This window comes from Microcaecilia unicolor, chromosome 1, assembly GCF_901765095.1.
Source record: "Microcaecilia unicolor chromosome 1, aMicUni1.1, whole genome shotgun sequence".
Classification (NCBI taxonomy): Eukaryota; Metazoa; Chordata; class Amphibia; order Gymnophiona; family Siphonopidae; genus Microcaecilia; species Microcaecilia unicolor.
This window is the reverse complement of record NC_044031.1, coordinates 77446633-77461039: the sequence shown is the minus strand read 5'-3', so window position 1 is coordinate 77461039 and position 14407 is coordinate 77446633. Positions and strand designations below refer to the sequence as shown.

The 14407-nt window shown below is 40.0% G+C and overlaps 1 protein-coding gene across 3 annotated transcripts in view; it reads left to right on the top strand.

Annotated features, from left to right (window-relative positions):
* Positions 1–14407, top strand: part of LMBR1 (limb development membrane protein 1) — a 291341-nt gene that overhangs the window by 159721 nt on the left and 117213 nt on the right. For all 3 annotated transcript variants that reach the window (XR_003941628.1, XM_030198592.1, XM_030198605.1), the window contains one exon: positions 10911–10983. Coding sequence is in view for 2 of the 3 variants with exons in the window: in XM_030198592.1 (XP_030054452.1) it covers positions 10911–10983 (73 nt within the window). In the remaining variant the exon portion in view is untranslated. The remainder of the gene's footprint in view (positions 1–10910; positions 10984–14407) is intronic.

Genomic DNA, 14407 nt, shown 5'->3' with positions numbered 1-14407 from the left:
AAAATCTCTCACTCCATTTCCTCATTCCTTGCTGCTCCTGGGTCCAAATAGTCTCTTCCTTCTCTTCCCCCTTTCCACTCCACCTGTCCATCATTTCTCACTTTGCTTCCCCTCCACCCCTGGGTTCGGCAGTACTCATCTGTCTCAACTCCTCTCTCTCCTGCCCGTGGCTCTGTATCTCTTCCTGTGTCTGACCCCCCGCCCCCCCCCCCCCAAAAAAAACCCTGCATTTATTTTGTAGCAGAACAGCAATGGCAGTGATTCCCGTCAACTGCTGCCGTGCTCATAACCTGCTCTCTGCTGTGTCCCACCATTGGTCAAGTAGGAAGTTGCATCAGAAGAGGGTGGGATGAGTAGAGAGCAGGCCGTGAGCTTGGCAGCAGACAGCTGAAAGGAATCCATAAATCGGTTTTTACATCTTTTTTTTTTTTTTTTTTTTTTTTGGGGGGGGGGGGGGGGGTCGGACACAGGAGGGGAGATACCAGGCCACAGGTGTGGGGGGGGGGGGGGGTTGAGAAGTACCAACCTCCAAGGCATAGGGGAAGAAGAGTGAGAAATGGACACATGTTTATTCAAGTGTTTATATTCAACATATCGTACAATGGAAGAGATATATAAATGGCGTTCTGTTGTTTTGGAATGAGAGTAGAGACCTTTTGGCAGAATTTGTCATCTAATCATTCAAATGCTAATACCACATTTACTTCTCATATTGGCGGCAAGGAAGTGCAGTCTTTAGATATAGATATCAATTTCAAGAGGGGGATTTAAGACCAAGGCATATAGGAAGCCCACTGATAGGAATATTCTCATCCTTTATAATAACCATAATCTGTATGCATTGAAAAACAGTATTCCGGTAGACCAGTTTTTGTATATACATAGACTGTGTTCAGATAAGAGTTTATGGTACAAGATATGAAAATGCAATTTTATCAAAGAGGGTATCCGAAAAGAGTGATTCATAGGGCTTACAAATGGGCATGTAACTCTCATAGATCATGGTTGGCACAGTCTACAGAACAGAATGAATATAATGAAAAAAAAATAGAATAAAGGATCGGATGACCTGTGCCTTAACATATGGTACTTAGTCTAACACAGTAAGAAGTATTATATACAAACACTGGCCTATGTTAAGCATACATAAAAGATTTGACGATATACTACGATTTGCCTACACTCATGGACAAAATTTAGGAGAAAAATTAGCTGTAAATAGGTTACAATATGGTGCTTCAGGGTTTCATACAAAATGTTCAGGATGCACATGTTGTCAGTATGCATTAGAAACGAGTTGGATTGATATTCCAAACCAGAAGAACAATAAAAGATTTTCTTATAAATAAAACAGATTGTAATTCTTCCATAGTTGTTTATGCAATATCTTACCCTTGTGGGTTGTGGTATATCGGTCAGACCCTTAAAAGATCAAGTATAGATTGGCACAACATTTAAGCAGTATAAGATTACAGAAAATGGAGGCTCCATTAGTGGAGCTTTGGGTTACATTCAAGCAGGAAATAACAGATTTTAGACTTGTGGTGTAGACACAGTTTGATAGTAGAAGTGGTGGGAATATTATGCAAAAACTGTTCTCCAAAGATCAAAGATTGATTTTTGATTGGAAAACTGTGAGCCCGTATGGGTTATACAAAGAAGTGGAATGGCTGGGAGTAAACATATGACATGTTCAGCTAGTTGAAAGAGAGTGATAGGATATTCAGTGTGCATGCTCCAGTGTTGCTGGGAGCACAGCACCATTGTTCCCTGTACTGAATTGAGGTTGCCTATGGTTATGGAGCCAATAATGGTTTGAAACATTTATTAAGGTAAGCATCCGATTCTATTTTGACATTAAGTAGACGGCATGTGCATAGGGAGAGCATAAGGCTTCCTTCTTGTTGTTGCTTTGCTAATGACCGTTCAACTCCTGAAGGCGTGTTCAGTGAAACACGGCTGTGTCGGGTTTGATGTCAGCCTTCACAGTTTGCAACCAAAACGGGAGCTGAACAGAAGCAATGGCTAATTCAAGTGGAGTTGGGATTTCAGAGGTTTGCTCGAAGACCAACAGTTGTGTTAACCACCGAGTTATTCATGGACATGCACATTGATTTGTATATTACTTCTAATGCTAAGACTTTGCAGTGATAGGACTTGAAAATGAGAGTGGATTTTCCACATGAACAAATGACACTCTGGTGAATGAAAGTACATTCTTAGCAGAAACAACGTATTTGTGAAAAAAATCATAATTATAGTTATTTCATTATTCAGGTCAGAGAGAGTGTAAAGTCATTTTAAATGGTGTAATGTATATTTTAAGATGTATGATTTGGTAAGAGTTTGAGTGATGATGGTGTGAGTGTATAATACAATGAGGGGAGGCATTTTCCTTTGTTATGGTTATTAAAGTTTAGATGTATATCAATGAAGAGTTATAGGGAATGGGATGGTAGTTACTTCAGAGGAGCATTTATATATATATATATTTTGTTACATTTGTACCCCGCGCTTTCCCACTCATAGCGGGCTCAATGCGGCTTACATGGGGCAATGGGAGGGTTAAGTGACTTGCCCAGAGTCACAAGGAGCTGCCTGTGCCTGAAGTGGGAATCAAACTCAGTTCAGTTCCCCAGGACCAGAGTCCACCACCCTAACCGATAGGCCACTCCTCCACTAGATTGAAATTATTTGTACTCAAGTATACTAATAGCGATGGATATATGAGAGATACATTTGCATACAATGAAAGCAGTACATGCAAATCTATCTCAAGCATATTGATTGTGGATATCCTGAAACCCAGAATGGCTAGGTGTATCCCAAGGACTGGATTGAGAACCCCCTGACATAGTGTGAGGGCTACTCCACAGAAGACTTGGCTGGCAGGTGCCACATAGTTTGATTTTACTTTGGAGAGGGTATGGTTAAAGATGTTTATACAGGAATGGTGTGATGTGATCACATCACTTGCAACCTTCTGTTAGTTGTGCCACTGCATTCTGATTCAGTTGGAGCTGTTGCAAACCCTTTGTTGTTAGACCAGTGTAGGAGTGTATTACAGTAATCCAGTCTTGATATTGTTATAGTGTGAACCACTGTGACAAGACTTGTCTTTTCAATGTATGAAGACAGTCTAGTTGTCGCAGAAAATACAGGCAGCTTCTGAAGTTTACTTGGATTTTGTAGATAAGAAGATAAGAATGGCCATCCTGGATCAGATCAGTGGTCCATCTAGCCTCAGTATCTTGCTTCCAACAGTGTTCAATCCAGGTCGCAAGTACCTGGCAGAATCCCAAATAGTAGCAAGATTCCATGCTACCAAACCCAGGGGCTTCGCCATGTCTCTCTCAATAACAGACTGTGGACTTTTCATCTAGGAGCACGTCAAATCATTTTTACACCCAGGTATGTTAACTGCTGTAACCACATTCTCTGGCAATGAGTTCCAGAGCTTAACTATTTGTTGAGTGAAAAAAATATTTTTATTACTCATTTTTAAAAGTATACCCTAGTTTTTGTACTCTTTGAAAGAGTAAAAAATCAATTCACTTTTACTCATTGTACACCACTCGGGATTTCATTGTACACCACTTGGGATTTTGTAGTCTTCTATCATGTCTCCCCTCATCCTTCTCCTTTCCAGGTTGTAGATCCCTAACCCCTTTAGCCTTTCCTCATCTGAGAAGTTTCATCCCCTTTATCATTTTGGTTGCCCTTCTTTGAACCTTTTCTAATTCTGCTATATCTTTTTGAGATATGGTGATGAGAATTGCATGCAATACTCAAGGTCACACCATTGACTGATAGAGGCATTATAATATTCTTAGTCATATTTACCATCCCTTTTAATACCTAGCATCCTGTTTGCTTTTTTGGCCACTGTTGCACACTGGGCAGATTTCAGCATATTGTCTACAATGACGTCTAGATCTTTTTCTTGGGTGCTGACTCCTAAGTTGGACCCTAGCATTCAGTAACTATGATTTGGATTATTCTTATCAATGCGCATCACTTGGCATCATAAGTGTTGAGTCTGCTGTACCCCAAGGTTCCTGAGCAGTGTTTTAGGGAAAGGGACTTGATATACCGCCTTTCTGAGGTTTTTGCAACTACATTCAAAGTGATTTACATATATTCAGGTACCTATTTTGTACCAGGGGCAACGGAGGGTTAAGTGACTTGCCCAGAGTCACAAGGAGCTGCAGTGGGAATCAAACTCAGTTCCCCAGGATCAAAGTCCACTGCACTAACCAGTTGGCTACTCCACTTTTGTTAGGGACCCACATGAGCTCAGTTGTACTTTGGGTCAAGCAAAGTTTTGTTTCAGCCCCTTCTTGAATTGTTGTTACATAGATAGTTTATTCAGGGCTGTAGGAAAGTCTGGTTTCAACTGGTATGAGTAGCTGCACATCATCCGTGTAGATGTAAAACTGAGAATCCATTGACTGAATCAGCTCAGCTAGTGGCATGAGGTAGGTATTAAAATGGGTGACAGTAGTCATCTTTGTGGTACCCCACAGGTCAGTGCCCACAATGGCACTGTTGCTGAGTAGTATGGACTGTTGCCTATCTGATAGCATCTGAACCAGGAAAGTATTGTCACTGTTTATAATTCAAAATATCAAACAAATCCACAAAATATGAAATAACACAAATCAGGGAAAAAGCCTCAAAGAGCTTGGAAACTATATAGAAAGTCTCTACAAGCTAAACGGACATAATGTTGAATTATTGATTAATATCCGCACCACACATTGATATTTAGTTGTCACTGTTTATGCCAGTTGTGCTAGAATGTTGCTGTGTTTCACAGTGCCAAAAGCAGCTGAGAAATCCAACCATATTAACACAAAGGCAAATTCTGTGTCTTGATTTTTAGGAAGATCATCCTTTGTTCCATAACCAAGTCACAGATCTAGCCAGTTTTTCTCTTCTAGCCAATGTTTGAGCTGAACATAGATTGTTCTATAAGTTTTCCTAGAAATGGGATGTTAGATACTGGCCGGTAACTTTTGAGCATATCCTGGTCAAGGTTGTTCTTTAGCAGAGAACACACTACTGTCCTATCATTTGTTCCAAAAAAGTTACCATATGTCCTTTTTCCAGTTCCTCTGGGATTCCCACTATCCTCACATTACACCTCCTGGAATGGTTTTCTAAATCATCCATATTTATGATGTCTCTGCAATTCATAGTCTTGTTTATAATCCCCATATTGTCTTCAGCATCCAGTATTTTTTGTACCCACTCCACTCCCTCCACAGTTCTTTCTGTTTTAAATGTACCTCTGAGTTCCTGTAAATTCAAATTTAACTGTGTGGCTAATTCTGCACTACAGTCCTTAATAGTCTTTTTAGTTCATTGTCACATCAGGCCTTGACAAATTTCTTAGGGATTTAAGAGCCAGTGGCTGAGACTTTTCTCAACTCTCTCCTCCTGTCACCATTGCCTCCATTGAAATAAGACCAGTGTGGGGGAGGGAACTATTCTAAGGTCTATGTGAACTCCTTCAGGGCCTGATTTACTAAGGCTGCTTTTCGTCTTCTTTGTGTCTTCTTTGTCCATGGGGGGAAAAAAGTAAGCTTCTTAAATCAGGCCCTTAATACATCCCTCTCTATGCCCTGGGGTCACTTTTTTTTTTTTTTTTTTTAGCCCATTCCACCTCACCTGTCTAACCTCCCTTATATCAACTACCCCTAGCCCTATCATCTCAGGGGCAGCAGAATGCCTTTTTTGTTTCGGAGTGCCACCTCTGCCCCCATCTCCGCCACCAACCCTTCCCTAGATACCATGGTCCTCTCCATTGTGTCCAGCATCCCCACCCCATGGTCTCCAGCATGTGTCTTTGCTTCATCTCAACCCCCCCCCCCCCAAATAATCTCCTGCATCTCTGTTCTTTCTTCTCATTCTCCCCATCCATGGCCTCCAGCATTTCTGTCCTTCTGTCCCTCTCAAACCCTCCCACCATGGTCTCCAGCATCTCTTTCACTACTTTTCCCACACCCCATGGCATTTAGCATCTCTCCCCTTCCCCCTCCAGCATCTCTATCCTTCCCTTCTTCCTCCCCTCGCCCATGGTGTCCAGCATCTCTCTTCTCTACCACCAGACATTTATTCCCTTACCTTGTTTCCCTGGGATGATGAGTGTATCAGCTGCATAACTGGTATTGCCCAGCTGGCTGGTGCATCTGTGCATGCTCAAGGCCTTCTGATGCTACTTATGCAGCTGATAGTCACCGCTCTGGGGGAGCAAGGTAGAGGAATAAACACCTAGCAGTGAGAGAGACAGAAAACAATAATTTTGGGGTGCCATGGCATCTGTGACTCCGGAATAAGTGCATAACTTTTGCCATACTGGGACAGATGGAAGGTCCATCAAGCCCAGCATCCTGTTTCCAACAGGGGCCAATCCAGTTCACAAGTACCTGGCAAGATTCCAAAACAGTACAATACATTTTATGCTGCTTATCCTAGAAATAAGTAGTGGATTTTCCCCAAGTCCAATTTTAATAATGGCTTATGGACTTTTATTTTAGGAAGCTATCCAAACCTTTTTTTAAACCCTGCTAAGCTAACTGCTTTTACTACATTCTCTGGCAGTGAATACCAGAGTTTAATTACACGTTGAGTGAAGAAATATTCGTTTTAAATTTACTACTCTGTAGCTTCATTGCGTGCCCCCTAGTCCTAGTATTTTTAGAAAGAGTAAACAAGTGATTTACGTCTAACCGTTCCATTCCACTCATCATTTTATAGACCTCTATCACATCTCCCCTCGTCCATGTTTTCTTTAAGTTGGAGCCCTATCTGCTTTATCCTTTCCTCATAGGGAAGTCGTCCCATCCCCTTTATCGTTTTCATCGCCCTTCTCTGTACATAAGTATTGCCATACTGGGACAGACAAACGGTCCATCAAGCCCAGCATCCTGTTTCCAACAGTGGCCAATCCAGGTCACAAATACCTGGCAAGATCCCAAAAAGTACAAAACATTTTATACTGCTTATTTTATTTATTTATTTATTTATGGCATTTATACCCCGCTCTTTCCCGCTCGACAGCAGGTTCAGTGCGGCTTACAAGGTATGGTACAAAGTATCACAGAGAAAGTATCCCAGAAATAGTGGATTTTCCCCCCAAGTCCAATTTTAATAATGGTCTTTGGACTTTTCCTTTAGGAAGCCGGCCAAACCTTTTTAAAACTCTGCTAAGCTAACTGCCTTTACCACATTCTCTGGCAACGAGTTGCAGAGTTTAATTACACGTTGAGTGAAGAAAAAGTTTCTCCGATTTGTTTTAAATTTACTACTTTGTAGCTTCATCGCATGCCCCCTAGTCCTAGTATTTTTGGAAAGCGTAAACAGATGCTTCACATCTACCCATTCAACTCCACTCATCATTTGGAAGACCTCTATTATGTCTCCCCTCAGTTGCCTTTTCTCCAAGCTGAAGAGCCCTAGTCGCTTTAGCCTTTCCTCATAGGGATGTTGTCCCATCCCCTTTATCATTTTCGTCGCCCTTCTCTGCACCTTTTTTAATTCCACTTTATCTTTTTTGAGATACAGCGACCAGAATTGAAGACAATATTTGAGGTGCGGTCGCACCATGGAGCGATACGAATGTGGTTATTATAGAGCACCAAACTTTACAACATGATGAAATTAAAACGTTTACTGACTCTAGATATGTTAGTGCTTCCAGGGCTGCATGGCGATTAAACGGCTTTGAAATGCATCACCAATCACATACTATCCAGAGTTTGGAAGCACACTTACCAGATCAACAAAGCATTGTTTTTCATCCTCATGAAGTTGAGGCTGCAGTACAAAGAGCCAGAACAAGGGACACCACTTTAACAGCGTGGTTTAAACTTAATGCAGAAGAGAATCCTCCAAAGACCGGTTTGTACGTAGATATTCCTATGTACTATACTTTTGACAAAACAGAACGAAAGTGGAAATGTAGAAAAGCAGGACATGACAAAACAATTGGGAGAATGTATGCAGTTAATTTTGCAGCAGACCCTGAGCGTTACTGTTTGGCTAATTCTACTACATCAACCAGGGGCTAAGTCATTTGAAGACAAAAACAGTTGAACGTATTCTTTATAATACATTTCAAGATGCAGCCAAGAAAATGGGGCTCATTGACGATGAAGCTTTGTGGGAGAACACCTTAGACGATGCAGTCACATGCAGCATGCCTCAGGAAATCAGACACCTTTTTGCATACATTTGTGTTTTTCTGTAATATCAAATGCGTTACAAATTTTCCAAAAATACAAACTTACTATGATACAAGATTTTGAACACATCCATGGTTGCCAAGGTGATTGCTCTGTTTGTGAACAATTGTGCCTTCAGAAATCCAGGACGTTCTGACTACACATGGCAAAAAACTTGAACACTTTGGTTTACCAACAATCATCCAGAGAATAGACGATCCTAAACTTGCCTTCAACGTTGCAGATGAAAACCGTAAAGCTCAACAAATGCTTGAAAACCTAAATAATGAGCAAAGGGAAGCATTTCATACTATACTTTCTGCCTGCAATACAAAAAACATAACCACATGTGCTTCTTCCTAGACGGTCCTGGTGGAAGTGGAAAAACATATACGTGTAACACTATCCTGAGCAACATCCGAGGAGATGGAGGAATTTTGCACTACCTGTTGCTTCTACAGGAATTGCTGCAAACCTCCTCCTAGGAGGACAAACTTATCATTCACAGTTTACCTTTCCTCTACTGGAAGCATCAACATCAAGTATCAGATTAACATCAAACGATACTTCCATCATTAGAGATGATAAAATCCTTATCTGGGATGAATCAACTATTGCACCCAGTATAGCACTTACTGCTGTAGATAGACTCCTCAAAGACATCATGAACAATTGGACACCATTTGTCGGGAAAGATCTTCTCCCTGGTGGAGATTTTAGACAAACTCTACCAGTGGTACCACACAGTGATCGAGCTCAAATTATTGAAGCAACCATTAAGTTAAATCAGCTATGGAAAACATTTGAAATACTAAAATTAAACAACAATGTCCGCTCTGTAGACCCAGATTTCAACAACTGGCTTATTACTTTAGCTGACGGAAATCTTCCATGTCCATACGGTTTCAAAGATGTTATCGAAATTCCACAGATGCACATTTGTGACGGGGATATAGTTAATGCCATTTTTGGTCAAAATAATTACTGCAAATACTGTTTTTAACTCTGCTAAAAAGGCTATTCTTTGCCCCCAAAATGCACATGTAGACAAGATAAATAAGGCCGTTCTAAATATTTTAGAAGGTGAGACAGTTACTTATTTAAGTTCGGACTCCATTCATGACTCCAATGATGAGGAACATCAGTTATACCCTATAGAATTCCTTCATGAACAAACTCCTGCTGGCATGCCTTGCCATAAACTGCATTTAAAAATTGGAGCCATAATTATCCTACTCAGGAATTTAAATACCAGGAGAGGTTTATGTAACGGAACTCGCTTAATAGTCAAAGACTTGAAACCTAACCTCATTATTAGTCAAGTAATCACTGGGTCAACTGCAGGGAGTACTGTTTTTATACCACGTATTGAACTAGCACCATCTAATACTTACCTCCCCATTTACATTATGTAGAAAACAATTTCCTGTGAAATTGGCTTTTGCAATGACAATTAACAAGTCACAAGGACAAACATTTGAAAAAGTTGGCGTTTTCCTACCAGAACCAGTGTTTATACATGGCCAACTGTATGTAGCATTTTCACGCGTTCGAAAGTCTTCTGATGCAATTTTAAAAGTCATAGATGGTCCTGAACAAGGAAAGCTTTTCCCTCATTGTAACAAAGTTTTCACTGAAAATATTGTTTATAAAGAAATCTTGCAAATGTAAACAACCATTATATTTCTAATACAAATTTTCTATTTCTGCGTACTCTTTCTTAAAAAATACTATAAATAAAAATCACAAAAAAAGATTAAAACAAAAAAAAAACATAGATAAAACAATCCGTATCTCCTACCCCTGGAGCATATTACTCATTGTACACCCTTCCCAATTATTACTTATCATGACAGAACATTTCTCCTAATGGTTACCTTAAAAACATAATCGCCATTACATGATAACCTTGCTAGTGCCCATTTCATTTGTGTGAGGAACGGGCCTTTTTTACTAGTGATTTTATATTTAAATATTTTTATTAAATTATAAAAAGGAACAATATGCTGTGCAACTGTTGTGTATAAATTACAAATAGAGAACAATAATAACAATGAGCAGCTATAATAACCCTCCTTCCCACCACCACCCTCTACCCTTCCAACCCCAATAATAGGTGATTTCTACTACGCCAAGAAATCCTAATTCACTCTGTTAAAATGTCTAGGGGTATAAAATACAACCCGTTCTACATGTTCTAGAGGGGAAAAATATGCCTTATGAAGCACTGTTACGTTTTTTAAATCTGTGGATAAATAAGTCATCAACAATCTCAGGATTCAATCTATCTCTCCTGTCTTCCACAGTCCTTCCTGGAATAGAAGTTGTCTTCTTAGAAGATGTTCTGGTAGCAGGATGGACAGGATCCCCAGGCTGAATTACTAGATTAAGTTAGGAGAGAAATAAGCCCATCCTAACTTTATCCACTTACCTATCCGGTACCAGTCTGACTTTCACTAGTACCTGGATGAGCAGTGCTGGCAAACCTGTACCCAGATATTTAGTGCTGTCTAATATCTGGATACTGGTGCTGAATATGTGGGTATAGCAAACTGCACTGACTGACCTTTAAAGAAAAACACTTACCACCGACCGCTAAATATTACCCCCTGTATTTTTTCTGATAACACTGTTGGCAAATATTTAGTTTTTGCTAAATATAACGTATTTCTAAACTTTTAGATTCTAGAAGACCTGGATGAACAGATTTATATTATCACTTTAAAAGAAGAAATTCTCGAGAGGAAGTTAAATGGTATGTATGAAGTTTGCTACTTTATATGGTAAGTGGTGTTGGAAAAATGGTGAAAAGGGCCTGTTAATTTATTTATTAAGGAAATACTTAAAATTATAAAACTACATGAATATATATATAGCAAATGATATGGGATGACAAAAATGCTTTAGGGCCCTATAAGCCGTGTTATAGGTGTGTTAGTTTCTTTAACGCGCATTAACCGTGTACGCGCCTACAAGGTCCCTATAGGCGCTTACATGTTTAGCGTACGTGCTAATTGTAGACGTATTAAAAAATGCTTTAAAAGAAGAAATTCTTGAGAGGAAGTTAAATGGTATGTATGAAGTGTTCTATTTTTATATGGTAAGTGGTGCTGGCGAAATGGTGAAAAGGGCCTATTAAGGAAATAGCTTAATTAAAACTACATAAAGATATATGGCAAATGATACGGGATGACTCAAGGTCACATGAGAAACTTTAGGGCCTTGTTTGCTAAGCCGAGTTATAGGTGCGATAGCATCTTTAACATGCGTTAACTATGTATGCACTTAAAATATCCCTATAGGCACCTACATGGTTAACGTGCGCACTAATTGTAGGCGTGTTAAAAGTTCTAATGCGCCTTAGTAAACAGGGCATGGTTAAAAAGTGAGGTGAAGGGAAGCTATTAGAGCTAAAAGAAAATCCTTCAGAAAATGGAAGAAGGAACCGACTGAAATAATAAGAAACGGCATAAAGAATGTCAAGTCAAATGCAAAGCGCTGATAAGGAAAGCTAAGAGGGACTTCGAAAAAAAGATTGCGTTGGAGGCAAAAACACATAGCAAAATTTTTTTTAGGTATATTAAAAGCAGGAAGCCGGCAAAAGAATCGGTTGGACCGCTAGATGACCGAGGAGTAAAAGGGGCAATCAGGGAAGACAAAGCCGTAGCGGAGAGATTTAATGAATTCTTTGCTTCGATCTTCACCGAGGAAGATTTGGGAGTGATGCCGGTGCCGGAAATGGTATTCGAAGCTGACGAGTCTGAGAAACGTAATGAATTCTCTGTAAACCTGGAGGATGTAATTGGGGCAGTTCTACAAACTGAAGAGTAACAAATGTCCTGACCAGGTGGTATTCATCTCAGAGTAGTGATAGAACTGAAAAATGAGCTTGCAGAGCTATTGTTAGAAATATGTAATTTTATCCTTAAAATCGAGTGTGGTACCGGAAGACTGGAGGGTGGCCAATGTAACGCTGATTTTTAAAAAAGGTTCCAGGGAGATCCGGGAAATTGTAGACCGGTGAGTTGACTATTATTAAGAACAAAATTACAGAGCATATTCAAAAGCATGGATTAATAAGACAAAGTCAACATGGATTTAGTGAAGGGAAATCTTGCCTCACCAATCTACTACATTTCTTTGAAGGGGTGAACAAACATGTGGATAAAGGTGAGCCGGTTGATATTGTTGTATCTGGATTTTCAGAAGGCGTTTGACAAAGTACCGCATGAAATACTCCAGAGGAAATTGAAGAGTCATGGGATAGGAGGTAGTGTTCTATTGTGGATTAAAAACTGGTTAAAAGATAGAAAACCGAGAATAGTGTTAAATGGTCATTATTCTCAATGGAGAAGGGTAGTTAGTGGGGTTCCCCAGGGGTCTGTGATGGGACCGCTGCTTTTTAACATATTTATAAATGACCTAGAGATGGGAGTAACTAGTGAGGTAATTAAATTTGCTGAAGACACAAAGTTATTCAAAGTCGTTAAATCGTGAGAGGATTGTGAAAAATTACAAGAGGACCTTACGAGATTGGGAGACTGGGCGTCTAAATGGCAGATGACGTTTAATGTGAGCAAGTGCAAAGTGATGTATGTGGGAAAGAGGAACCCGAATTATAGCTATGTTATGCAAGGTTCCACGTTAGGAGTCACGAACCAAGAAAGGAATCTAGGTGTCGTCATCGATGATACGTTGAAACCTTCTGCTCAGTGTGCTTCTGCGGATAAGAAAGCAAATAGAATGTTAGGTATTAGGAAAGGAATGGAAAACAAAATGAGGATGTTATAATGCCTTTGTATCTCTCCATGGTGCGACCGCATCTCGAATATTGTGTTCAATTCTGGTCGCCATATCTCAAAAAGATATAGTGGAATTATAAAAGTGCAGAGAAGGGCGATGAAAATGATAAAGGGATGGGGGCGACTTCCCTTTGAGGAAAGGCTAAAGCGGCTAGGGCTCTTCAGCTTGGAGAAAAGGCGACTGAGGGGCGATATATAGAGGTCTATAAAATAATGAGTGGAGTTGAACGGGTAGATGTGAAGCGTCTGTTCACGCTTTCCAAAATACTAGGACTAAGGGGCATGCAATGAAGCTACAAAGTAGTAAATTTAAAACGAATCGGAGAAAAGTTTTCTTCACTCAACGTGTAATTAAACTCTGGAATTCGTTGCCAGAGAATGTGGTAAAGGCGGTTAGCTTAGCGGAGTTTAAAAAGGTTTGGATGGCTTCCTAAAGGAAAAGGCCATAGACTGTTATTACATGGACTTGGGGAAAATCCACTATTTCTGAGATAAGTTGGGATCTTGCCAGGTATTTGTGATCTGGATTGGCCACTGTTGGAAACAGGATGCTGGGCTTGATGGACCTTTGGTCTTTCCCAGTATGGCAATACTTATGTACTTATGGCCCTTAAGAAAATCAGCACCAAAACCTAATAATCCACAAGTGGAATAACTCTGAAAAGGGAACTACTCGACCTGCACACTAAAAAAGTGGAGGAAAAACATCTCAGCATCTCCATTCAAGCCAACTAGGTTTTAAGGCATTGAGCACTGCACAGCAGACCATCACAGGTCAGAAAAAAAACCTCCACTTAATATAGTGCAAAAAAATCTCTTCAATTCTCAAACAGAGTAAAAACTACATGTATTTCCACAGGTGAGAAAATTAATCACAGAACTGTAATCCCAAACAGATGAAAACTTTATAATCCACTTATCTCACACTGTCTTCACACTTCATATCTTCATATTTGTAACCAGTAGGTCCCCAACACCCTACAGGGAACCCCCGTTTCGCTAAAGCTGTGTCAGAGGTAAATGTCCTGTGTCATGACCACTGTTAGCTAAGATCTAGCAGACTTTAACTGGCAAAAGACACCAATACTATTTAAACTACGGAGCTCCACCTACTTTGTCAGAGGATAGCTAATCACATTGCAGTCCCATTCAAAAAAGGCGGACCATTCAACTCTCACGTTTAGCCCATAAGGTTCGACACAATTAAAGAAAAAAAATCCAGCACTGCTCAGATTGATATAACAGATGCCCCAAATGTCCCCTGCGAACAGAGCGCTTCATTTGTTCTAATACAATACATTGTAACATACAAACTGATGACCTTTTTGCTTATAATGTGCTACCATTGGGGCTTCACGTTTACACAGTTTCATACGT